At 54.6% G+C, this 26,814-nt stretch overlaps 1 protein-coding gene across 3 annotated transcripts in view; it reads right to left on the bottom strand.

The window, feature by feature from the left end:
- Nucleotides 1-26,814, bottom strand: part of KCNQ4 (potassium voltage-gated channel subfamily Q member 4) — a 54,864-nt gene that overhangs the window by 5,896 nt on the left and 22,154 nt on the right. For 2 of the 3 annotated variants that reach the window (XM_033115329.1, XM_033115331.1), the window contains exons 2-11: nt 18,327-18,417; nt 17,551-17,677; nt 17,144-17,319; nt 16,358-16,483; nt 15,878-15,988; nt 15,618-15,713; nt 12,678-12,766; nt 10,762-10,923; nt 3,716-3,936; nt 1,855-1,954 (exon numbers count right to left, since the gene is read on the bottom strand). In XM_033115329.1, coding sequence (XP_032971220.1) covers nt 1,855-1,954; nt 3,716-3,936; nt 10,762-10,923; nt 12,678-12,766; nt 15,618-15,713; nt 15,878-15,988; nt 16,358-16,483; nt 17,144-17,319; nt 17,551-17,677; nt 18,327-18,417 — 1,299 coding nt within the window. The remainder of the gene's footprint in view (nt 1-1,854; nt 1,955-3,715; nt 3,937-10,761; nt 10,924-12,677; nt 12,767-15,617; nt 15,714-15,877; nt 15,989-16,357; nt 16,484-17,143; nt 17,320-17,550; nt 17,678-18,326; nt 18,418-26,814) is intronic. The other variant, XM_033115330.1, reaches the window with a different exon arrangement.

Below are 26,814 nucleotides of genomic sequence, written 5' to 3'. Positions count from 1 at the left end.
GCTTTCCCAACAAAGGCAGGCATGGAGGTGTGGGAATGAGAGCCAGTTCAAAGGAGCTGAACAGGATGGGAAGGAAAGGGGTTAATTCACAGGGGGTGGGGAGGGCATATGAGAAGACAGGGAAAGAGATTGTCCTTGAGAAGGAGTCTCTGGGGAGGGTACTCTGAAGAGCTCTGGATCCCTGAAAGAGAGTGGGCAATGGGAAGTTGGAGAAGGTGCCACGTGGTTTACTCTGGTTTAGGGAAGTTGGGGAAGGTGCCATGTGGTTTACTCTGGTTTAGGGAAGTTGGGGAAGGTGCCATGTGGTTTACTCTGGTTTAGGGAAGTTGGGGAAGGTGCCATGTGGTTTACTCTGGTTTAGGGAAGTTGGGGAAGGTGCCATGTGGTTTACTTTGGTTTAGGGAAGTTGGGGAAGGTGCCATGTGGTTTACTCTGGTTTAGCATGACCATTCTGCCAGCCCTGGAGGGAGGGACGAAGCTGAGAACCTAGGGCATATTCCCTGAAAGAAATTTAGTCAGGAAGACCAGCCCCAGGGGATGGGCCTGAGCTGGAAGAGGGTAGTGGGGTGGAGATATGGGACAGCTTTGAGCATTTCAGGACTGAAAGGGACGGAAAGGCTTCAAAGTCTGAGTCTAGGATGACTCCCATGGATGGTATTGCCACTGCCTGAAGTGGGGCCCCGGGAGAAGGAACAGATTTGGGGCATGCTGGGTGTGAGGGGTCTGTGGGATGGCCAAGGGGTGCTGACCTGGAGGTGGCAGCTCATTGTGGTCCTGAAGCTAGTCACTTGGAGGGGACACACAGGGTGTATAAAAAGAGGGTGGGGAGAGGCCTCAGATTCTCAGGGTGGAGGGTGTCCAGTTGACTCTGACTTTAAAAGGATCACAAAGGGAAGAGGCCAGTGGGCAGGTGCATCAGCCAGGGAAGAGAGGAGGTGAGTCTGGCAGGCCTGGCGGTGAAGGGGGTCTCTGGAACTAAGCTGGAGATGGAAACTAGGCCAGGACTCTATGCCAAGGATCTTGGGGGCCAGATCCACGGCTGGGCCGTGACTAAGGGCTTAGGAGACTCTGGTCCCCCCTTACTTGTTGATGCAGGGAGACAGCCAGTAGAGCCAGTAGGCCAGGGACTTTCGAACTTTTTGACCAAGACCCACCATAAGAAATATATTTTACATCAGAAACCACTACATACATACACACATGCACAGAACTGAAACGTAAGTTTCATAAACAGTATTTATCCTGATTACTGGATGCACACTGATATTTTCTATTCTATTCTTTTTTTTAGTGCTGACCATGGCCCACTAAATTGATCTCACTAAGTTAATTTCAAGCTGTTGGGACCTGTGGTTTAAAAACCACTGCTCTAGAGGTCATGGGGAGACAGACAGGCTGAGGTCAAGACACCCAGGGAGAGAAAGTCTGAGACACAGAAATGGAGGGCAAGAGCACATCAGACAGAGACACAGGGAGAGGCGGGCAGATGCTGATACACAGCTAGGGAGACAGAAATAAAGAGAAGAGAGCCTGACATAAAGTGAGCGAGAGGCAGGACAGCGAAGCAGAGAGGACACTGAGGGTTTGAGGAGAGGGACCGTGATGGGCAGCTGTGCCCACCACCCCACCCTGCCAGCCTTTGGTATGAGCAAACCCCGCTGGGAGCCATATGCCATGTCCCCTCCCCACCCACACTCCAGGGTCCCCGCCAGCCAGGCACCGACAAGGGTGCCAGGTGGGCAGCAGCTGGTGTGCCTGAGAGTTAGGCCAGGCCTGTACATGAGGGCAGGCCCCAGGTGGGGAGCAGTAATGGGGGCAGGCGGATGCTGGTTGCACCTCAGGCCTCAGGCTCACCTGACAGAGCGGATGACCGTCTTCACAGCAGGCATGACGTCCTCTACGGTGAGCTCACACTGGTAGCTCTTCTCCTCTGCCACTTCCTCTGAGGGGCCCTCTGGAAAGTCAGGGGTCCCAGGTGGTAGTCAGGGGGCCCCGGGGCTACTCCCACCCCCTACCATCACAAGCCAAACGATGCTTAGAGCTACCAATAGGGAGACAGAGGCCCAGAAAGGGCCCAGAACCTTTCTGGGGGCACAAGGCAGAGCAGGCTCCAGTCCCCCTTGCTGCCCTACCCAGGGCGGCAATCCTCAGCTTGTTGCGTGCCCATCTCCCTAGGTCCAGTCAGGGTAAACATCTGCCTGCTGGCCAGGTGCTTGGGAGCTGCTTTAGGCACATCTGGTCTGGCCGGGGGCAAATTGCACAGAGCCCTGGAAGAAGCCCCACGGGTCCCACCTCTCAGGACAGCGAGTCGCAGAGAAAAGGAGCTTGCAGCCTCTGCACATAATTACACCCGCAGTCTTACCCTTCAGCCAAGAGGAAAGGGAGCTCAAGGAGATGGCTCCCATGCCCAGCTCTGCTACTGGGGAAGGCCCCTAAGTCAAGTCATTCTCCCTCCGGATAAGAGAAATGGCTTCTCTAAGGCTGGCGCCCTGCACTGCACAGAGGTGATGTTGTCCTGACCCCACAGGGGCAGGAGGTAGTGGGAGACCAGGCAGCTTCTTAGGCACAGAAGGGGCCCCAGGCACCAGCCATGGCCCGGCTAGGGGGTCAGCACCTCACAAAGACTGGTTTGTGGGGTTCTATACCTTTCTAGGAAAGGGCTCTCCGAGTTGTCAGCCAGCAGCATCTTGGAGACTGACACAGCACAGACAAAGGCAGCATAGCTGGGTCCCCCCGCCCCGAAGGGGCTTCTTGTCCCAATCCTCTGTCCTTGTGCACCACCCCTCCTTTTCCCACCCAGCATATCTAAAGCATGTCAACACTGGGAGAACTTTTCCAGTGGCCTTGGTCCAACCCTCTCGCCCTCTCGCTTTCCAGGAGAGGACACTGAGGTACAGAAAGGGACAGTATCTTGCCTAAGTCACAGTGCAAGTCCGAAGCAGAGCTACAACTCAAAAAGGTGACTTCTCTAACTGGTTAAAAAGGGACCCCTCCAGGTTCACAGCATCATATCTGCAGGCTGGGCTGGGTGAGGGGGGGTGTAGGGAGCGTGGGCTATGGGTTAGACAGATCTGGTTGAGGCTAGCAGCTCTGCCACTGACTAGCTGAGAGATCTCAGTCTCCACATCTGTGAAATGGGGATAAAAACAGAACCTACTTCCCAGGGTGGTTGGGAGATTTAAACTCAATAATCCAGTGTAGGGCAGTACACAGTTGAGGCTCAGTCTTGAGTATGGACTCCTGCTCCTTCCAAAGCACATTTGTAATGCAGCTAGCCTTGGTCGAGCACTTACTGTATTCCAAAAACTCTTCTGCTCATCTTCTATGATAATCTCTTTTAATCCTCACAATAATCTTATGAAGTAGATACTACTCTTGTCCCCATTTTACAGATGAGGAGAATGAGGTCCAGAGAAACGTGCCAAGACAAATGGTAAAGTCAGGATTTAAACCTAGACAGCCTGGCTCCAAAGCCTGTGCCCTTAACCACTATCAAATGCCACCCTCTGCATGCTTATTTGATTCTCAAACAGTCTGGAGCCTAGCAAATCAGGTATCATGATGCCCGTTTTACAGACCAGAAGACGGGTACCCAAAAATGGTCAATCAGTTGCAGAGTCAGGACTAGAGCCAAGTCTTTCTACCCCCAGCCTTGACGCTGTTCCCACCCTCCCACCCTCAATAGGTCCTGGGCCCCAGACCCCTAGGGGCTCACCCTCGGCAGAGGCTCGGGGTTTGAGTCTCAGAGAAGCCCGGAAGCGGGTGCGGTCATTGAAGCTCCAGCTCTTCTGTACCTTGGTGGGGCTGGTGGCCTCACACACCTGCTCGCTGCTCGGGGAGGTGGCCACTGACGGTGGTGCCAGGTGCTGCTTGGAGGGGCCCGTCCGCCGCTGGGAGCTGCCTATGCGGATTCGGTCTTTGATGCCCATGCGGCTGCTGGAAGGGCAGGTCGGGTGGGGGAGAGAGCCAAGTTAGCTGGAGCGGGGCTGGGCGTGAGTGGGAACACAGCTGACTTAGGACTTGAGGGTGGCTATTGGGTCTTGGTTCTCCACCAAGTGGAACTTCCTGGGATGGGTCAAAGGTGTGGTGAGGGGAGCCCTAACTCCTACAAGAAGCTGAATCAGGGTCAGTCCGAGCAGGTCGTCTCCCCAACCATACCTCCCACCCCTCGTTGCCCAGACAGATAAGGGGTGCACAGGAGACAGATGTCAGAGTGGAAGGCGTGAGAGAAACCCAAGAAAGGAGTCAAAGACAGACAGGAGGACAGGGGAGCTGGGTTGGCCCAGGTGGATGAGTGGGGTGGAAGTGGTGACCATTCTGGGCACAGACAGGCTGCTGAGGGATGGAGAAGTTCGCCTGGCCAGGTACACTGAGGTAAGCCCCATGTACACAGGGGCAGGCTTGGTGGAGTTGAGGGTGTGTGTATGTGTTCGCATGCATGCATGTGACTGTGGGTACACAGGTACTGGTGTGTGTACATATGTTGGTATGTGTGTTCATGTGCCAATGTATGTTTTCCTCCTTCCCCCACTGCTGGAGCTATCTAATTCCACACTGGTCAGGTCGGGGCTTTAGAACCTGGTACGACTGCATAGGTAGCACACTGGAAAATTCCAAAGGTCTCCATCACACAGACTTCAGTGTAAATGGTGCCCCTGGAGTGTGCTGTCCACTGGCCTACTGAGTGGCCTTCTCCCCGTGGGGTTAGCTGCTGGGCCCACATGTCTGCTCAGGGAACGCCGGGTGCCTGCACTCCCAGTGAGGGTCTATAACCTGTTCTGCAGTGGTCTCCCCTCCTGTCCTCTGCCCACCTGGGCTGACATCCTGCCCCTGTGACCATGGATTCCTCCCCCAAAGCTCTCCACACCCCCCGTCTGCCTACTGAACCTACACATGTAGGAGCAGGACCTACACATCTGTGCTCATGTGAGTACACAAGTGCACGTCTGCGCGTGCTGACATTTCCCTTCCCACACCCCAGCTCCCCACCACATCCCCCAAACCTCAGAGGAAGACAGGTGGGGGGAAGCCTCAGGTTCCCCAGGATAGGCCCTGGTTAACCAGTACCTGGTAGAGTAACTCTGTGTCCAAGAGGTTCAAGGACCATGTTATCGCTGTTGGAGTAGGACCTATGCAAACGTCCCCCATCCCACGCCCTGTAGGTGTCACTGCTGCCTCCCTGCTGTGGCTTGCCACTGGTACGGACCCCTAAAGATAGGTGCTGGCCCATTCCATCCCAAATGTCTGGGGCCCTGACTCAACAGAGCACGAGCCAGTCTCAGAGGAAGCCTGAGGTAGGGCAGGAACTGGGGGAGAAGAATGTGTCACCTACTCTCAGGGACTTTCCTATCAAGGGTGGAGCAGAGGTCAGATTCTGGTTTCAGGGGTAGGTGGTAGCCGGGGTTCCCCATGTCCAAGGCATGGGGTACAGGGAGGGTATAGAGCCAAGGTACTGAGGTAAGGGAGATCTTGAAACCAGGGGCACCTTCGGAAAGGCAGCCAGGATGGAGGGCCATCCTCAAAGGCAGGGGCCTCTGCCCAGAGGGGAGAAGTTATAGGCCAAGGGTCGGGGCCCTGAAATCAGAAGGGAAGGACGGGGTGGCCCCTGCAATCTAGCATGCTGTTTGCTGGCCCAGTATCCCCTCAACACATCCCAAAGATTCCAACCAAAGTTTGAGGTTGGCTCTCCCAAACTTTCTTAGCAGAGCCATTCCTTCGAGCTCTCCTCATGCTAGCAAGCACCCCACACCCGCCCGGCCCGTGCAACCCCTCCTCTGTCCGCCACTCCTCCAAGGGGGAGAGGAAGAGAGGGAGGTGGAGAAGGCCCTGACACTCAGCCAAGAGCCCAGAACTCTGGATCTCTGCATCCAGCACATCACTCCAGTGGTATTATGGGGGAAGGGGGTGACCTCCCTGTCACGAGAAGTGTGCAAGCAAGACTAAGCTTGCACTCAGCAGGATTTATGGAGGAAGGGGCCTGGGGGCTTGTACTAGAGGCCTTGAAAGGTCCCTTTCCAGCTCTGATTCTGTGCTAGTTGAGGGAGCTTCCAGTCTGGGTTGGGGGGGTTCTGTAACTTTCCAGCCAGCCAGAGGCCTGGGCTCCTCTTTAATGTAAGAAGGCACTGTTTTCCCAGGGGTGGCCCTGAATTCCAGCTACTTGGGCAGGGCCCAGAAAATGGCTCACGTCAGCCTCTTTGGAGCCTAAAAGCTCAAAGAAAATGGAAAGAAACCTGGCACAGGTTGGACATCGAAAAAGCGCCTTCCCTCCCCAGGCTCCTTCAAACACGCAAGGTCCTATCTGACTGCCTCAGTTCCTCAGCCATTTTGTGTGGTTCCATATTTTCCATCTCTGTTTTATAGATGTGGAGGAAGATAAAATGACTTGCCCGAGGTCACAGAGCTCCTGTGGAAGGAGCCAAGATTAGAACAGAAATCAGGACCGGGTCTAGGGCAGTGGTTCTCAACGGGGGGTGATTTTGTTCACTGGGGGACATTTGGAAATGTCTGGAGACAATTTTTGTTGTCACACTGGGCCGTGCTCCTGGCACCTAGTGGGTAGAGACCAGGGATGCTGTTAAATATCCTACAATGCTTGTGACAACTCCCAACATCAAGGAATTATCAGACCCAAAATGTCAATGGTGCTGCGGTAAAGAAACTGATCGCAGGATTCTGTTGGTGCCTGGGAGAGGGATGAGGTGTGCTTGACTGGGGCTGTCCTGTGGGGGAGGGCAAACTCTGGGCATGGCTGCCCTCTGATTACCCTGTTGGACCCAACCCCTGTGCTCACTTCCACAGGGAATTTCTTCAAGGATTCACCATCTGCCTGCCAAAGGTCAAGCTCATGCTGGGAAGAGAGGCAGCCCACCTCTTCTGAGGCTGCACACGCCCTCCCTTTAGGACTGTGGAAACAGTCTCATGGCTGGCCCCTCTGACTTAGTCTTGCCCTTCCAGCCCACCATGCCCCCGCAGCCAAAGTCATCTTGTAAAGGGGCAGCTCTAACCCAGAGACTCCTCAGCTTAACCCTTCAGTGTATTCCCGTTTCCTACAGCCAAGGTTTCCAAGCTCATTTTTAAAATAAGAAAGCTCTGAACTGCTCAATATGCCAAATCAAATGAGGCTAACATTTACATAGTACTTTGTATGAGTCAGGCACAGTTTGAACGGAAGCAGATCCTATTATCATCCACATTTTACGTTGAGGAAACTGAGGCACAGAGCACTGGTGCCCAAGGTCCCCTAGCTAGTGAGTGGTGGCCAGGTCTGGACCCAGAACCCACATTTCTAAGAAACACTGTCTCTGGGTAGCACACCCAGGACCTCTGTCACTCATCTTCTACTTGTGGGACAAGCCTCCAGAGGTACTTTTGAGAAACCCAGGACTCCATGGGCCCAAGCTGCCGGGCAGTGAGAGCAGGATGAAGCTCACACGGGGCTTTCGGGTTCTTCATGAAACAGCTCGGCTCCCAACCTCAGCTCCTGACCTCCCACTCTCCGGTCTGAGCACGATGGGCTGCCCGGTCCTTTGCCACAGCTGTGCTCTCTCTCACCTCTTCATCTTGCCACTTCCTTGGCCTAGAATGGCCCTCCTTCGTGCCCACTCCTTTTTGGGCCTTCTGGGGGGGAGGAGGGGAGGGAAATGTCTGACCCTGTCTCCACAGCTCCTCTGCTCCCTCCTTTTGTTGCACTCATCATACTGAATAGCAATCACTCTTTGCAATTCTCCAGGTACCATATTTTATTCATCACGGTGTCCCTAGTGCTGGGCCTGGCACAGGACAGGTAAATATGAATGCAGTGGTGATGCAGCTAAAAGAGCTGGGCTCTGGAGTTAGGGAGGGAGGTGCCAATCCCAGTTCCTTCAGGCATCTGCTGGGTACCTAGGTGGGCAGTGGGGAAGCTAAACTCAAGGCCCAGCAAAAGCCAGAGTGGGAGGGACCCTCAGAGAGCCTCTAGTTCAATCTGCCCTTTCCACAGATGGGAAACTGAGGTCCAGAGAAGAGAAGCAATTTGGCCAAGATCACACAAGGAGTCAGCAGCAGAGCCAGAACTCATCCCAAGGCTTCTATAAGTTCCCTCCTTGCAGACTGGGCACCAAGCCCATGCCCCCAGACTTGGCAGAGGCATCCCCAGGAAGGCAAGGGGCTTGTCAGGTCCCCAAGGCAGATGGCAGGCGGCAGGCACATGCACCTTGTCCTTGGCGCATCCTGTCCCCTCTCCAGCCCCTGAACTGGCTTGGGCGAGGAGGAATGGGGACAGGAGGAGCAGGCGAGGGGGTACCTCGGTCTCCAGCTGGCGTGGATCCGAAAGAAACTCCGTTTATTACTAAACATCTGGCTGGAAAGTTGAGAACAAGACACAAACAGAGGTTAGTGGGAAGGAGACAGGTGGGCAGAGCATGGGGAGCTGCCAAAATGGGGCCGGCCTCCTGTTGTTGGTGGGAGAGAAGTCCCCCCACCCAAATCATCCTCCAGCCACATTCCCAGATTGCAAAGGTTCTCAGGCTTTGCATGAGGATCTCCTGGGGAGCAAGTGAAATATGCAGGATTCTGTGCCTCTTCTCCAGAGATTCGCCTCCTGAGGGCTTGGGGAGAAGTCCAGCTATCAGCATTCTTCAACAAACACCCCACAGGATGCTGATACAAGAGATCAGTGGACCATGCTTTGAGAAATACTGCTTTAGCGCCTCATGGCAAAACCCCAAAGACAGGCGGCGCTGGCCTGACAATGCCATTCCCCAGGAAGTCCTGCTCCTGTAGTCCTGGAAACGCGCTCAGCCTGGGTCCATCCACAAGCACCAGTGAGGGGGTGACAACTAGCTGTGTGTATGTGTATGTGTGTCAGGTCCCATCTGGGAGACCACCCCCCCCCCCATAAGGCCCAGATAGCCAAGATTAAGGACATGGCCATTTGTCCTGAGCCTGGCGCCTGATCTCCTAGAAGTCACAGCTCAGCCCCCTGGGATCCCTCAGTAGAAGGAACACTCCACTACCATGACCACGAGCCCCAGCCATACAGACACTTCAGAACAGACAAGACATAAGGTTGGGAGTTAGTAATGGCCAAGCACTCAGCAGTAATCTGTTCCTAGGCCTTGGGGGGCCCAGAGACCCTGAGCTGCTGTGCAGGGTGGTACAGATGCTGAGCCATGGAGATGGCTAATCTCCATCCCCAGAGCCTTCCTATTCAGGCAAGGTGGGACCAGAGAGAACTGGAAGCTACAGAGCACCCTGGCTCAGCCAGACAGGGTTGCACAAATACCAAAACTTTTGAGTTTCTACCTGGAGGCCTAGGTTGGATGGGGATGGGGATGACAATGACAGCCTTCAGGCAGTGACAGAAAATCTGAGTGGGGACGCACCATGAATGCTCTTCCAGGGAGCTCCCAGCCTGGCCTGGGCAGTCTTGCTTCCCCTCCATCCAGCCCCTTGGAGGGCTCCACCTCTCAACTTCCTGTTCAGCCCCCCCCCCCCCCTGTTCCCAGAGAACAGGGAAGGAATGCTGTTCCCCGGGACCCCTGCATCAAAACCACCTCCTCCCCTTTCCCCAGGCTTTTCAGCCCAGAAACCCAGAGAACCAAGAGCTCCTGATCAGCTTAAACATCGCTGGTTTTCTGCCCAGGACCCAGAGGCTGGGAGTGACTTGATGACTTTCTCAAGGACACACAGCATCAGGTGGCAGAGGCAAGCTTTCGCCGCACCTCCTCCTCCTGACCACTGAGCGGCTCACCTCTTCTCCCCTCCCCGGGGCGCAGCATCACACCTGAGGCTCAAGGCCCAGATGTCCGACAGGCTGATGCAGGGATGATGTGTGAAGATGAGACAAAAAAAAGAGATGGGTAGGGGACAGGGGAGAAATGAAGGGAGACTGAATCCTTCACCTCAAAGCTGCACACCTCCATGGCAGCAGCCACTTTCCCATACTGTGAGTTATGGGGCATCCCTTATCCAAATAGGCCTGAAATTCCACTATTATGAACATTGATGTGGGGGTAAGCATTGTTCTTTCTTTGTTCTTTTTTCAAGATGCAAAATCTCCAGAAGAGTCAGGTCAAGGGGAAAAAGACTGTTGGGAGCAGCAAAATGTCCCTCAGTACGGAAGAAAGGCATTGTGGGAGAATCCCAGGAGGATCGTCTGGGATTAGCAAAGCTGTGGACAAGGGTTACACAAGACAAGAGCATTAGTCATTGGTTGAGTTTACGTAGGTCCTACAGCGGGTCTTAGCCACAGAGCTCTCTTTCCAGCTGGCTTCTCGTTCCCAAGAGGCAAGTCAGTGTCAAGCCCCTTCTTCTAAGAGAACATGCTGGGGGAGGGGGTCCCTGCCCTCACACCCCAGGATGGTGCCCACGATTACCTGAGCCGTAAGCACCTGTGGCCAGCGGCCTCCTCCTCTCTCCAGCTTCCCAGGAGGGAATGGGGGTGCAGGGACGGAAGAATGAGGGGGATGTGGAAACAGAGAAAGAAAGAGGACAACGGAATGAATGGAGGAGGTGATAGGGCAGGATGGTATGGACGAATCTCCCACTCTCCCAGGTGACAAAAAGGTTACTTCAGCCTGGCCTCTCCAGAGAGGTTCTTAGTCTGTACCTGTCAGGCTGTCTGACGACAACTGACCAAGCCTCATGACAAGGTCTGGGAGTCCCCAGAACAGGCCCAGACACCCATGTAGTGGCTGGAGGCAGGTCTGAGAGAGGATGAGACAGAAAATGGAAGAGAAGGAGGAGAAGCAAGAGGAGGTGGCGGCCCCAAAGGGCCCCTACCTTTCCCCAGGGCAGAAGAAGGCGCTGCCCGGCCGGTGGCAGGTGGCAACGGGCGGGTAACGGGAAGGCGCTCCGTCAGGTACCGGCGCCCGTCGCACCTCCAGGGGCCGTAGGCCCCCATTGCGGGCCCGTTGCACGTGCTCAAACAAGAGGGCCAGCTCTCTGCAGGAGAGGGCTCCATCAGCAGCAGGCAGGGCCCTGGCACCACCCCCTCACTCGGTAGGCACCGAGCTCCTGAGCTCAGGTCCTGCCAGGCCCTGCCTCTCTAGAGGTGCTCAGCAAATACCCCAGGCCAGAGCAGGCAGGGGTGCAAGCTGGGAGAGACTAGCATTTCCTCCCTCCCTTTCTACACTCAGTTCCTGGGAAATCCTCAGGGATGCCAAGTACGGTTGTGCAAGCTAAGCACAACTCCAGGGCACCATCGCAAGGGGGCAAATGGGAGCTCAAATCCAGCTTACTCTGCCCATCAAGCTGAGCGCCTGGATATAGAGGTGTGCCTGACTATCCAGAGGCCAGCGGCAGCCCTAAAATCCTCACCCTCCAGATCTCTCTCTGGATCATAGGGCGCAAACTCAGGCTGAGGAGGGAGGCTTAATAGGGTGGCTAGCCCAGCTTCCTTTTCCTGCAGCTCTGGGTTCTTAGAAACTAGATTGGGGGCTCAGCCTCTTCCTAATTCTCCAGGCTACTTACTGTTTACATAACCCAAGGAGGATATCTCCCTTTTCTGCCTTCCTATTGTACAGATGAGGAAACTGAGGTCCAAGGAGCAAGAGGCCCAGTGGACCCAGAATCTCCAAACCAAGTTCTGTCCCTCTTAGCAAAGAACCCAAGGCTACCCCACCCCCAAATCTTCCCTCCCCCTCACACCCATCATATTTCTAACAAACAGCCCTTGCCCCACACCCCCAGGCCTGGCTTTGAGTCATTTTAGGGCTCCTCCTGGGAAGCGTGGCTTCTCTAATCCAATCACCCTCCCTTGTCTCTGAGGTGGGAGCTTGTCTCTGCCAGGTGGAGAGATCGGGGGGAACCAGTGTGATTCTGGGAGCCCCCTTTCCTAGCCCCTTCTTGTCTACTCCTCCCCTAGGAAGCCCCTGAGGCAGGGAGGGGGGAAGCCAGGTGCAGGAATGAGTGGGATCACGCAACAGCTGCTCTTGGAGAACTAATGAGGCAAAAAAAGACACCGCAGAAGTGCTGAGCACAGCAGCCTGGCCCACCTTGACGCTCACTTGATGCCCGCCTGCCCACGGGACTGAGCTGTGCTCCGTGGTCTTCATTCCTACCTGAGGGCCTGGCCAGGCACCCGGCCACGTGAACCTTGATGACGCTATTCATAATCCTGTGTGGAGCCACCCCTGTGCCGGCTTACCCTGGCCTAGGCCACGGGGCGAACCCACTTCTGGGTCCTAAGGCCACTGCCTAGCACAGTGAAAACAGGCACATATTCCCGCACAGGGGGGCTGTGTGGGCACTTGCACCACCCAACTTGGGTACACCTGTTCTTGCCCATCGCCCACTTTTTCCACCCAGCTGCAATACACCAGGCTGGCAAGGGCTAACGCTGCCCTCAACTCAGACCGACGGGAAATGAGCTTGCTATGCCACTGCGCTGAGTGGCATCAACTCCGGGTGAGCATACGGACTGCCAGAAGCCTAGGACACAGGCTCAGTGAGAGGGGCAGCGTCCACCCCATGCCTCGTGTGTCCAGTGTCGCTGCCTTTCCTGGATGTAGAGAGTGGGACAGCGGACAGTCCACGCTCTGAGTTAGTAGAATCTGCAGAACCAGCCTCGGATGCTCCCTTGGGAGCCATCATCTCTTTCCCACCCTCCAGGGCCGAGTCCCAGCCACTTGTCCTTAAGGGGCCTTACCGTCAGCCTTCCCTCCCTCCCCACCCCCTCCCCCCGCAGCTGGGCCTACCTGAAGGACGGGAGGATACTGTCGTAGTAGTACCAGGTGGCTGTCAGGTAGGCCCGGCTTGTGTCAGTAGAGTACAGGCGCCATGCAGCCTGGAGGTATGGGGGAAGCGAAAGGGGGAGACGAGGCATCAGACAGGCCTCTCAGTCCCCCACCCTCTGCCCCGAGAGAACCCAGGCATTGGGCCAGCTGAAGGGTACGCAGAGCCAGACGCCAACTCCAATTCCAATTCCAAAGGCAGCAGAAGGACTAGCCAAAGAATTGGCAGCCGAGAGAGAAATTACTTCCCTAAGGTGATAAGCAGATCAGCCTCCGAGCCAGGGGTCTTAGAGTGCAGGAGTTAAGAACTGGGGTTTTGTCGTCAGGCAGATAGGGGTTTCCAGTCCCAGCTGTGCCCCTTACAAGTATGGGCAAATTAAGTAAAGCTGCAGGGCCTCAGTTACCTCATCTGCAAAATGGATGTAATACTACTTACCTAACTGGGTAGTGTGAGGATTAACCGGGCGAACGTATGTGAAATGCCTAACGTAGTGCTTGGCACATAGTTGGCACTTAATGCCAAGTTCCCCTGTTAAACCCTCCTGTTATCTCCCTTACCACAGCTGACAGATAATTCATTGTGTATTTGATTAATGCATTTTTCTCCTCCTAGACTGTAAGCTGTGTCTTGGTCACCAGTGTATCCTCCAGCACACGGTAGGTGTTCTGCAAGTGTTTGGGGAATGAATGCTGACTAAATCATTACTAATAATAAGCCACCCCATCTTTCCCAGCTGCCTGTCACTGCCCATGGGGTGGAAGAGTAGAGAGCATCACCTACCATCCCCTCAGCATCCGTGGCCCTGCAGGGTTTCCTCAGCTGCAGGAGGGATGAGGGCCAGACGAGAGGAAGGAATGTCTCCCTCCCTCCAGGTAAGAAGAGCCAGGGAGTACTGTGAGTGGGTGACCAGTGAGGGCAGGGAGGCATGGAAGCTGCCAGGCAGGACAAAGCAGAACTGGCCCTGGATGCCCCCCTTCTTTGGGTGCCTCTTGTCCTAAGGGACTGCCCACTGCTGACCTCACCAGCCAGGCACACTCCCAGGACAGGAATATTTTTACTTCCTGCTTGCCTAGGCCCCTGGCTTGGGCTGGGGAGCAGCTGCCAGACTGTCTCATTAATTATGGGCGCCACAATACCAGCTGTCTCTCGGCCTGGACAGTGCCAGCCGCCTGCCCCTACAATGCCCCTCGGAAGGCCAGCTCCCAGGGGACAGTGACCATTGTGTCCCAGGGGATGCTGAAAAGGAAAGGCTGGCCTGGTGGCTGGAGATAGCAGGGATCGGGAACAGGGTTCCACCCTGGGGAGGAGAGATAAGGAGGGGCACCAGTCAGACTTGGGATGCGGGGGGCCAGTCAGAGTGTGGCATGCTGGGGAGCAGGCTGACACGGCCTGTGCCAGCATTCCCTGAACTGTGTCCCAAAGGGGTTCTCTCGTACACACCCTAGGCCAGGGAGAAGCCAAGGCTGAGTCACAGAGCCGCACAAATCAGAGCCCTTGCCTCGGCCCATGCCCCATCAGAATGCCTGAGCACAGTGGGGAAAATGGAGGCCACACAGGCCTGGTTTCTACCCACCTGTCTGACTACTGCTTCTCTCGCTCCTTGGCCAGCTCGACTTTCCCTGCCCAGCCACGAAAATTTGAGGTTCCTAAAAGTCCAGTTCTGGGCCATCTTCTCTTCTCTCTCTTTCCTCTCCCCTCTGGGTGAGCTCACCCAGAGCTTCATTACTGTCTACACACAATGGCTCTGTACCTTCTCTGCCCAGCCCATGGCTCTCTTCTCAGCTACACAGCTGTACACATCCAGTTCTTGCTCAGCACCGCCACTCAGGGGCTCCGAGGTCCTTCAGACTCCACATGCTCCAGGCAAACTCACATGCTTCATTCCCCTATTCTGGTCCCACTCCAGCGAGCAGGGCCATCAATCATCCGGCTGGGCAAGCCAGAAACCTGAAAGTCACCCCACCACCTCCTTCTCCCTCACTCCTGATGTCACTAATCTCACTTCCTCAATATGCAGAATCTGCCCATTTCTTTCCATCTCACCTGTCACAACCCTAGTCCACATCAGCCAGCACTCTGCCTCATGCAGTCTCTTATCTGGTCTCCCCCACACACTTGGGTCACCCTCCATTCCATTCACCACTTTTCAAAACACAAATCTGAACCCCGCTCCCCTGCCAGGGGTTCCATGTTGCTTTTAGGAAAAAGTTAAACTCGTCCCTATGGCCTCGAGGTCTGGGCCCAGCCCACCTCCCCACTATCCATTCCTCCTGCAGCTTTCTGTTCCAGCCCTGCTAGCTTCTTTCAAGTTCATCAAACACACCACGACCTTTGCACATGCTGTTCCCTTACGCTGAATGCTTCCCCCTTCACCTCTTCACCTTGTTAACGTCGACCCATCACCCAGCTCTTACTCGTGTCATTTTCCCGAGGCAGTCTTCCCTGAGTCCCCCTTCAAGACCAGGTCCCCTGTTAAATGCCCTTCAAAGAACCATTTCTTTCTTTCAAGGCATTTATCTCAGTTTGTAGTCACAACATTCATTTGCGTGAGTGCTTGTGGAATGAATTAAGGTGTTGGGAGTGGAGCAGGTTTACTGATAGCTGCACAGTTAATGGGTGTCTTTACCCGGGCCTAGGGCCTCTCATCCAGGCCATGTAGAGCTGGGACCGGAGTGGGCAAATGGGGCTGCTCTAGCTAACCCTAAACTGGGCATTTGGTACAGGGAGGAGTTTCCGACAATCTGCGTCAGCATCCCAGCTCTCATCCCAGCATGTGACCCCGGAAAAGTCACATCTCCTCTGTGAGCGTCAAAGTGGAGTCACAGTTGTGAAGCTGTACACGAGGGTCAGCACACAGTGTTGACACACCAGTTCAGTTCAGGGGCTTCCTGAGCATCTTGTACCTGGATAAGGTTGGCCGCTGGCATCCTCCGCTTCTCGAAGTGCTTCTGCCGGTGCTGCTCCTGCACCTTCAGGGCAAAGCCGGAGCCGAGGATGCCCTAGGGGGATAAGCATGGTTGGGGGAATGTGCTGGTGGGGACAACAAAAGGCAACCTCTGCCCATCTGAGGTGCCCCCCACCGCTAATGAAGGACAGGGGCTTAGCAGGCTCTGCCCTCAGGGCCCCTCTCCCCCAGGTGGGGTGACCCTAGGTGGGGACTTACCGCAGGCAAGGCAAAGAAGGAGACGCCTAGTAAGGCGAAGCCGGCAGCCAGGACCCTGCCCAGCCACGTGTGAGGCGTCTTGTCACCATAGCCAATGGTCGTCAGTGTAATCTGGGGACACACACAGGTGACCCACAGGGCTGGTCACAGGGGCCTCCCAAAGGAGCTTGTTGGGGGCACAGGCAGATAGAAGCCTGACCATGAGGGAAGGGGCCTCCGTGGTTGGCTGCAAGAGGCTGGTCACAAGGACTTGTAAAGGGGACTGGTTAGGGACACAGACAGTTACCCCCTCGATGTTGGTCAGGGGGAAGGTATCACGTGGGGGACTTGATGCGGGCACAAGCAGGGCCACTGGGGCAAATATCGGCTGGTCATAGAGGGTCCCAGCCCTAGCCGAGAGGCCCTCAGCCCAGAATCAGAGGTCACAACTGTCTGGACGGTCCTAGGGAGAAGGGGTGTCCTGCACAGACCGTCACGCACCGTTCCCCACCAGAGCGAGTCGGCGTAGGAGGAGAAGTCGGAGTTGGCATCCTTCTCGGCCAGATAGACCAGGAAGGAGGCAAAGATGAGCACCAGGAACCCGATGTACCAGGCGGTGATCAGCTCCTGCGGGGGCAGAAACGGGTGAGACCATAGGGGGGGCTGCAGCGGAAGGGCGTGAGGAAGTGGGGAACGCTGCGCCCACCTGGGAGAGGTGGGAAGGTGGCGGGCTCTCAGAATGGCCTATGGGAGCCGTTCTGGAAGGGGATAAAAATAGCCCACCTCTCGGAGTTCCCTGGCTGCGGCTCTGCCAACCTTTCTTTCTCAGCATCTCCCTTCAAGGAGACCCTGCCCCGCCTTCCCCACACGGCTAGGACCCCTCAAAACCGCAGGACACACCCCCAGCCCTGCCCTTAACCTTTCAGGTTTCAAGCTCAGGCCTCCGCCCACAAGCCCCACTTTCAGGCTTTGATCTGGCCCCCCATCTAGCCCTGACCCCATCCCCACCCTCAGACCCGCCCCAGCTCCCCACGTTGTTGTGCATTTAGACTCCCCAATCCAGAAGCTTCTAAGTGAGATCCTCAAGCCCTACCCCGCTGGCCTCGGCCCGGCCCAGCTTCTGCCCTCACCTTGTTCCGCCCCTTAAACCCCCACCTCCCCCAACCCCCCCCACCCCCACCCCCACCCCCACCCCCGGCCCTGCCCCCTCCCGGTCTCCCTCCCAGGCTCCACTTCGGCCTCGCCCTCCGCACTCCGATCCGGCCCGGCCCGCCCCCGCCGTCTCACCTTGCTGTGCGCGTAGACCACCGAGCCCAGCAGCTTCCAGGTCCCGCCGCGGCGGTCCATGCGTACCATGCGCAGGATCTGCAGGAAGCGCATGCTGCGCAACGCAGACGTGGCAAAGATGTTGCCCTGCGTGCCCGCGGCGATGACGGCCACCGAGGCCACGAAGACGATGAAGTCTGCAGGGGCGGGGATGGCGAGGTCACGGCTAGCACCCGGGAACCAACCCACCCCACGTCAGGAACCCAAAGTCGGGAGTTGGTGGGATCGTGGTGCCGTGGTGAGGATTGGGAGGGTCCGTGGAGTCTGTGTCAGCGGCCAGGGTCTGGGTCAGGGATGAGGTCAGGGTGTCAACTCTGGGGCTGGGGGTCAAGGGGCGGGCGCGGGGTTGGGGGGGCAATCCTTCTTACCGATGACACAGAAGGGTTTTCTGGCAAAGCGGAAGCGGCCCTGCCATCCTCGGTAGCGGCAGCAACATCCAGCAGACCAGACACGGATGATGTACTCCAGTCCAAACACCACAATCATCACGAATTCCTGTGGGGCCAGGGGCCTGAGTTCTCACCAATCTCTAGGACTGGGGACCAGGTCACACAGGCCAGAAACATCCCCGAGTCCTTGGGTACTCGCATTTCCTCAGACCACCTCCCCAGGAGATTCTTACCTGGATGAACCTGAGGAGGATCCTCAAAGGCAGGTGGCCCCTTGCAAAGAGACTGAAAGCCCACGTCTGTCCTCCCTTCCTGGCCCCTATGCTGTCTGGGTTTTTCTCCTCACCCCACCTCCCCCCTTCCAGTCATCCCAGACTTTCTAACCCTGACTGGGTGACATAAAGGGTGGCTATCTGTTATCTGTCCCCCTCCAAGATGCTTCTGTTTAGGGGGAAAGAATTCCAAAAACAAACATCTCACTAGCAGTGGAATTACCAGTTTGGATCCTGAGAAGGAGTGGGACCTACTCACCTCGTCTATGGGCCCATCATAAGCCCTGGCATAGAAGCAGGAGGTCCCCCGACACCTGCTGTAAAGCAGGAGATAAAGCCCAGAGAGGGATGGCCACTAGCTCAGGAACACAGCACAGCAAGCCACTGTCTGAGCCATGGTATGAGAAGTCTCTCTCCACCCTCACTATGAACCCAGAGATGCTACTTCAACAGCCTCCCTCAGGCAGGGACCCCGGCACTCACCAAGATGAGGAGACACTCGTTGGCAAGTTCCTGGTGCTCCTGGATAGTGGACAGCACGGACAGCACCAGGCAGCTGAACACCAGCAAAAATCTGCAATTGCAGCATGAAGGGGAGGGTTAGACTGCTAGATGGATAACACAACGGGGGAGACGAGGCAGCAAGCTGTGTAGCTGGAGGAGGAGGGAAGCATTATTTGGGAAGAATTATCTGGAAAGCAGATAAAAGAATCAGAGTTCCTTGGAGTTGTGGCTCTGTGCTGGACACCAAATGGAGAAGCCCCCGAGCTCCGGGCTACCGAGCTCACAGACACTTTACAACCTTCTCAACTGCCTTTGATGCAGGGCTGCACCTCAGAGAAGTGGTCATTCAGCTGTGAGTGGTAGGTTGGTCTGGGCCGGCAGTGGGAACAGGCTGGCCCAGGGTCCCACAGTCAGGAAACGCCTCCAGGCTCAGACACTCATGAGTGGTGGCCTCAGTCCCTGGCTCAGTTTTAAGGCTGTCTTGAGAGACGTGCCCCAGAGGTCAGCCAGGGGGCCAGGGAAGGTCAGCGGCTGAGGAAGGGATCCCCCTTCCCTATGATCCCAAAGGTGGCAGAAGCATGGCGTTATCTACAGAATTGGGACAATTGCCCCCATCTTCATGAGCTCTTAAGGAATTAAATAATGAGACAGCTATGGAAGGAAAGGGGATCAGAGAGGACAGGTAGGGAGAGAAGGATGCAGAGGGGGAGAGGGTGTAGGGAGGAGAATCAGGCAGCATGGACCCATGCCATGGAGGCCTGAAACTCCCCTGAGTGCAGTGGGAAGCTGCTGAGTAGCCCAGAACCAGATGTTTAGACATAGAAGGAACATTAGAACCGAATTCCTCTACCACTTCCCTCAACCCCAATTGCACACATGAGGAAACTGAGGCCCAGAGAGGGAAAGGCATTGCCCAAGGTCAGCCAGTATGTCCAGGACAGGTGAGATTAGAGCCAGGGCTCCTAACTTCCCAGTGGATGGGCAGAAGAGAAAGAGTATGAGGAGAGATGCTGGTGGCCTTGGGAGGATGTGAATCGGTGAGGGATGCAGGATGACAGATACAGCTGCAGATACAGCAAAAGGGAACGTGGCTGGACTCCCAGAAGTGCTCCTCTTTGGGGTGGGGGCATGCCCTGAAAGAGATGCCCGAGGGAATGGACTTCTCTGGAAACACATCCCTTGTGGACTGACCTATAGCTTTCCCCAAATGTCCGCAGACTCTCCCGCCCTGGGACTGCTGATGCTGCATTCTGCCTAAAACACCTAACCGTCGTTGTAGACTGCTGAGACTGCTCACCCTTCCCCCACACAATGTTCCTGCTCGAAGGAGCCCTCTGGGATGCCCATCCCCTACACTCTACTCTCCCCTCCCAATGCTGGCCCCTCTGTATGTGGCCCAGGTCGCTTTCTACATGGCTTTATTTGTGTTCGTGTGTTGTAGTGGCAGGGGCGTGGGCTGGAAGTCAGAGAGACCTGGGTTTGAATACCAGTCCTGTTGTATGTGTGGCCCTGGGAAAGTCACCTACCTTCTCTGAGCCAGTCTCATCTATAAAGCAGGGGCTGACAGGAGGAAGGACATGGAAAGGGCATGGCTCCACTCTGGCCCACTTACACCTCCTTAGACAGGGGCTCCTGGCCTGCTTGGAGGGCAGGTATAGGGCTACATCCCAGTATATGCCCCTGGGTAGCGGAGCTAGGTGCCAGATGTCAGTAAAGGGTTTTGAATGAAGGAAGGAGGAAGAGGCCCCCTTGGCCAGTTCCAGTCAAGAGCTAAGGCAGCGAAGACATAAGGTGTAAAGGAGAGCACCAACTCCTCTTGTTCAGTAATTAACCACAGAAAGCACAGCAGCCACATCCACTGGGGGCAGGGACTGCCACTGAGATGGCCCTCCCTGAGGTCATCTCATCCAGCCCCATCCTCTGGGAAGGGCTGCAGACAATTCCTAATGGGCCTTCATGGCAACCCTACACAGAATCCGTCAGTCCCATTGCCCAGCTGACTTCAGATCCTCAAGTAACTGGGCCACACTAGGGCCTGGCTACTGGGTGTGTCAAAACATTTTATCTCCACATTTTTCTTTCCATGCCAATAATTATTCATCTACAAATGTCCAGTTCGCAACAGGTTAAGTGAGAAAAGCAGATTATAAAATTTTAATGGCATCGTGATTTCAAATTTTTGTAGATGTTTTTTATATACTACCTACCAAGAGTCAGCAGGACTTATCTCTGGGTGGCAAAGTTAAGACTGATTTGGCTTTTGTTTTGTTTTTTGCTTTTCTGCATTTTCTAGTATTTTTTAGAATAACAAACTAATATAAATTTTAAAATGAATTTCCGTAAAAATACAAATGGGGGATGAAAACATTTTTAATGCTGCTCCCACCCCTTTACCACAATAGCCTTTGCCATTCAGCAGGTGTGAGAATGTGACAGCCTCTCCCCGGAGTCCAGCTCACATGTTCAACTGCCTACTCAACGTCTCTCCTTGGATGGCTAATGGCTTCTCAAACCAAACGTGTCCCGAACCAAACTCTCAGTTTGTCCTCAAATCTTGCTCCTCTTCAGTCTCCCCTTCTTGGCAATGGCACCACCTTCCACCCTGGAGCTCAGCCGGATAGGGGTACCCTTGACTTTCTTTTTCCATCAGCTTCCACATCCCACCCCTTAGAAATTCCTATTGGCTCTACGTTCAGAATACATCTCTGAACAGGCCACGGCTCACCATCCTGACTAAGCCACCACTTTCTTGTCCCTGACTGGTTTCCCTGTCTCCACTCTGGCTCTACTATAAACCATTCTCTTCAAAGCAGCCAGAGAGATCCTCCTATAATGCAAAGCCAGAAACCATCACTTTCCTCAAAACTCTCTATTGACTTCCCATCATGCTTAGAGAGCAAAAGTCTAACCCCTCGGGGTTTCCAGCAAGGCCCTGTGAGATCTGCCCGCCCCCTTGAACTTGATGATTTCCCCTCTCACCCCTCCATCACTGGGCTCCAGCATTCTGATGTCCTTGCCATTCCTGGAACAGGAATGTAGTTCCGTCTCCAGGCTTTGCACTTTGCTGTTTTCTCTGCTTATTTATTGCTCTTTTACTCATCCAGCTCTCTGTTCAAACATCGCTTCTTTGGAGAGGCTTTCCCCAACCACCCTCTCTCCAAAATAACGGCCCCTCCCCACCCTCTCTCCCCTTACCCTGCTTTATTTATTTATTTTTTCATAGCACGGTTGAAAGACTGAGTAAATGAATAGCAGAAATTCACGTTAAACAAATATCAGGACACCGTGTCACCAAAGCCCCCAGTTTGTATCCACTGAAGAGACTCCCAAAACTCTCAGCACATCCATCCCTGACCCATCAGTTTCCCCAGCATCCTTCCTGAGAAGTGAAGAGAAGGCAGCTCTCCGAACTTCACCAGCTCCATTTGCTATATGTTGTTTAAAAAGCCCCTGAACTTCACCTCCTCCTGCCTTTATGCACGGGCTGGGAGTTTCCTTACCCTAGATGCTCAATACAGCTGAACAGATATACTTAGTTTATAGAGAACATCTTGTGTTCCAGGCACCTGAATAATTGTCCCCGTCTTCCAGATGAGGAAATGGGGCTTAGGGAGGGACACACTTGCTCAAGATCACACAGTGAATCAATGACAGAGCTGGGGCTGGAAGCTCAGCTCAGGATGACCCCCAAGCTGCCTTGCACTTCCTGAAGGGTCCTCACACTGACACTCACTACTAGGACAGCAGATGTCTGGAACTCAGGGAGGGAGAAGACAGGAAGAAGGAGACCTGAGCTAGGGCCTGGTTGTATCTGCCAGAACCAGATTGTGACTTCATTCATGCAACGAATAAGGACTGTAAGGATTGTCTCTGGCCCTCTCTGGGGCCTCAGTTTCTCCCTCTGTACAAGATGCCTCTGTATAGATGGCTCACAGGAGTTTGTTGACTCGGGCCTCTATAATTTCCCCAGCAGAGAGGCCAAACTGGCAACCACTTTCTGGAGCATCTTGGCTTATCATGTCTGGTTGCAATTTGGGGCCCTTGCGCAGCCCAGAAGACAGAGCTGGGACAGATGGGCACTGCCTGGCGGGCTCTCCCTGGCTGGGGCTTATTGTGAGATTTATCACAACCCTTCCTCCCCACCCCCCACCATTCTGTGACTATCTCACTCATTCAGAAAGGCAGCAAGGAATAGGTGAATGGTTTGCTTAGAACTGCGGTCCTCAAACTATAGCGGCATCAGAATCACCTAGAGGGCTTATTAAAACACTTATTTCTGGGCACCACATCTAGAGTGTCTGATTCAGTAAGTGTGAAGTGGGGCCTGAGAACTTGCATTTCTACAAAGTTCCCCTGTGATACTAATGCTGCTTCCCAGGGACCACACTTTGAGAATCAGTGGCTTAGCTAATGAGAGGGGTTATGACTGACTCAATTATTAGCTACCTCAAGGTTTTTTAAACAACTGCAATCATTGCCTTCCCAGCCCCCATCACCACCACGATGGCCTGGCTCAAATCACTGCTCAGAAGTAGCCACCAAACGGGATCCAGGAAAGCCCCCCTGGGGCGGCAGGTCTCATGGCAACGTTGGCTTTACCCGATTTGCTCTGTAACCCCATAACTGCCCTTGCTGGCCAAGGATTCCTGTTGGCCAGATGCTGGGCCAAGCCCTCTACATGCATATTTTCCATCACTTCTCACAATAACCCCATGAGAGCAGTACCGTAATCACCCAAGGTTGACCAATGAGGAAACGGAGGCTCAGAAAGGTATGATGGCTGCACAACTCTGTGAATATACTGAAAACCAATGAATTGTACACTTTACAAGGGGGGTGGTTTATGGTATGTGAATATCTTCTTAAAGCTGTTATTTAAAAGGAAAAAAAGATAGGAAGAAAGGTATACAAGGTTTTCCAAAGTCATAAGACCAGGACCTGAACTCAGGTCCACCTGGACCACCAAGCCATACTACCTCTCTGGGCCTCAGTTTCCCTGTCTGCAACATGAGGTAGGGGACATCAGTGTTATGACTCTCAAGCAGTGGGGTAGAAGGGAGAGGGTCATCCATGAGCTCAATTCCAGATTCTCTGGGCTGTTCCTGGAGAGACAGGAGCTTGGAGGCTAGAGGGATGGGGTCATAGTGGAGGGGTGAGGCCGTTACAGAGCAGAACAGAGGTTATTACCTAACCTCTCTGAGCCACATTCACTTAAGAAACATTCATTGCCACCTACAATCAGCCAGGTTTATTGTAAAGCCAGAAATGAATAATCCAGGCCCCCCAAGAAATTAACAAGTATAGCACAGCAGTGACCTGATGGACAAGCTGATGACAATGTGCCCAGGGGTTTGGGTCAGCCCTAAGATGGCTTTAGCAGAGCCCAAGTGGGGGAATCAATGAAGACTTGTTGAAGGAGGTAATGAGGACGGGGTGGGGGTGCCCCAAGCAGAGAAACCAGGTTGTGCAAGCAACAGAGACGCTGGAACCTGCAGACAGCCCAGGGCAGGCAGCAGTTCTGGACGGTGGGGGCTGGAAGGGAAGGGGCAGTGGGGACGCCAGAGAGGGCCAGATCCAGGGGCCTGGAGTGGCGCCCTCAGGCATTATGAACGTTGTCCTAAAAGCAATGGGGAGCCATCGTAGAGTTTTAAGAGAGCGAATGACATGGTCTGATTTGTGCTTCAGGCAGTGTCGAGTGTGGCTTAGAGGAGGTGAGACTGATAAGGAAAAGCAAGTAGACGACTCCACAATAATTCAGAGTATAGAGAGATGACGGTGGTGGCACTAAAGAGAAGTGGATGGCCTGGAGAAAGTTTCAGGAAGTAGGACTCCATGATTAATTGGAAATGGGGACAATGCGGGAGAATGGCTCCTATTTCTGGTGCGGGCACTGGATGGATGAAGTTGCCATGAGTAAGCTGTGATAGGAGACCCCAATGAAGGAGCAAATGTGGGGGGTGATGAGTTCCATTTTGGACATGTTGAGATAGAGAGGGCTGAGGAACACGGGGCATGGAGAGACCTGAGCTGGAAATGCAGATTTGGAGGGCATCAGGATAGAAGTGGTGACTGAGGCCATGGGAGAAGCTGAAACCATCCAGAGAACATGTGGCAAATTTAGAGGAGGGCTCAATGGAACCCCAGAGGAGCAGAGGGAGGATAGAGCCTCCACCCAGGCTGGGAAGGAGCAGCCAGCAACACGGGAGGGAAATCAGAAGAGAGAGGCGCCAGGCCAAGCGAAGAAAGTGTTTCTAGAAGGAGGGAGTGGACAACAGTGTCAAATGCTGCCAAGAGGTCAAGTGAGATAAGCCCTGAAAAATGTTCGTTGGATTTGGTGACAAGTTGGTCACTGGGTACCTTGGCAAGGACAGCCTTGGAGGGAGGGAAGGAGCGGAGCAGGCCCAATGGGATGAGGAAGGGAGAGAGGTGATGAGGAAGTAGAGACAGTGAATGCAGGTAGAACTATTTTAAGAAGTTTGACGCAAAGAGTAGAGGCTGAGATCAGTAGCTGGAGAAGGATACAGAGCATGGGGAATTTTTTTTTTTTTTTTTTTTTTTTTTAAGATGAGAGAAGGGGAGTGGAAGAAGTCAGGTGAGAGGGAGAAGTTGAAGATGTCGGAGAGAGAGGGAGCGATCAATGAATGAAGTACCCAGGGGCAGCAGGGAGGCGGGGATCCAGAGCAGGGGCAGGGCTGGTGCCGAGCAGAACAGACCTGGCCAGCTTCCATGGTGACAGGTGGGAAGGGGAGAGACTAGGTGGGAGAGGAAGGTGGGGGGCGGGGGAAGCCCAGAGAGCTCCCACGGGGGTTTGACTTCCTCTATGAAGAAGAGGCCAGGTCCACTTCTCAGAGGTAGGGAGCATGATTGGGGGAAGGGGGTGTGAAGAGATGGAGGAGGTTTGAAATAGCTGGAGTGAAGGATTGGAGAGGATGCTGAACAGGCCCTTGGGGACACAGGCCCATTATCCCCAACAGTGAAAATGGGAGAAAAGATCCAGAACACCACAGGTGCTTGACACATGCACTTCTTGTTCGGTTTGGTTTGGGGTTTGACATTTTTGTTTTTAAGCACTGATGATCCCAAGGGAGGAGGAAGCAGCCTGTGTGGGATAAGGCGACACCCCCCACCACACCAGGGCAAAGCACATACAGATCTAGGCCCTGCCCCTTCCTTCCTCCTGGGCCTCCTTTCTTCCTTCCCTCTCTCCAGTGTCCCTCCTTCCAGACAGTCCTGCCAGTGTCTGCCGCCTGCCTGGCCACCAGCTGGCTCCCTCATTTCTATATCTGGCCTTGGTAATATGTGACCCCTCAGACCAGGACCAATCTGTCCTCATTCAGCCAAGTTTCCTGGAGGGCAGAGGCCATGACCCTCACCACCTTTTGGCGAAAAAAGGTTTCTTAAGCCGCAAACAAGAGCTGATACTGCAGAACAGAAGGGACTTCAGCTGGACCCAAGAGGCAGGGGGGTACAGTGTGGCCTGGGGGTGCCCAGGATCCCCTGGGAAGAACAGGCTCTTACTTTCTCTTGCAGGGGGATAAAGGGGAGGGGCAGTCAGCCAACCCTCAGAGCGAGGCTCTTTCCAAGAATCCTCAGGGGCTGGGACGAGAAGTTTCCCCTGATCCAGCGATTCTAAATATGGCAAAGGGAGCAAAAGCACGTGACCCAGGGCCCCACACCAGGGCTGCTGCGCAGCCGCTGCTTCTCTGGGCCAGAGGCTGGTGCTCGGGCTCAGGGTAAGAGATGAGGTCTCAATGGAGCCTCAGTTTCCCTGTCTGAAACATGCAGGTGGGGGACAATTCAATAAGGGCTGAAGTCCCTTCAGCCCTCAGCCCTATCACTCTCCTGCAGTGAAGTGGCAGGGAGAGGGCTGGCCCTCAGCTCAGTCCCAGATTCTTTGAGGATGTCCCTGGAGGGACAACAGCCGCCAGCACATAGTACAGACTATGAAAAAAATGCCCCCTCTTGGAGGACCAATTAGAAAACGGCATTCTCGTTAGCCTGAAAAATTATAAAAAGCTGACCCCTCTAGATGGCCCCAGTAGAAACAGGCCTCCCGTACCCTGGGCTGACCCAGCCCGGAGCACAGGCTGGATTTCAGTGCCACCGGCATCGTCTCAGCTAGGCCCCTCTGCAGAGCAAAGGATGCACAAGGACATGGGGAGCCCTGGGATCACCCTGACAGCCACTGCAGCTCTGGAAGGGCCAACTCTATGTGGTACCACATGGCTCCATGCCCCTCTCCTGGCCGCCACTGATTGCTCTACAGCTAGAGACGGACCCGAGAAAGGTCCCGCTCTGTTGGGCTGAGCCAGTCAGAATGTCTTTCTCAGGAATGGAACTAAGAGCCACAGAGGAAAGTTGGCGGAGGTGCAGAGAAGTGGAGATGAGACTGCTGCTCCAGAATCTCCTCTCCTGTCTCTGTTCCATGAAGCCCAGATGTGCAGGCCATGATGCTACGAAAGTCTTC

This window comes from Rhinolophus ferrumequinum, chromosome 9, assembly GCF_004115265.2.
Source record: "Rhinolophus ferrumequinum isolate MPI-CBG mRhiFer1 chromosome 9, mRhiFer1_v1.p, whole genome shotgun sequence".
In the NCBI taxonomy this organism is placed as follows: domain Eukaryota; kingdom Metazoa; phylum Chordata; class Mammalia; order Chiroptera; family Rhinolophidae; genus Rhinolophus; species Rhinolophus ferrumequinum.
The sequence above is the reverse complement of the archived record's forward strand: the minus strand, read 5'-3'. Positions and strand labels throughout refer to the sequence as shown.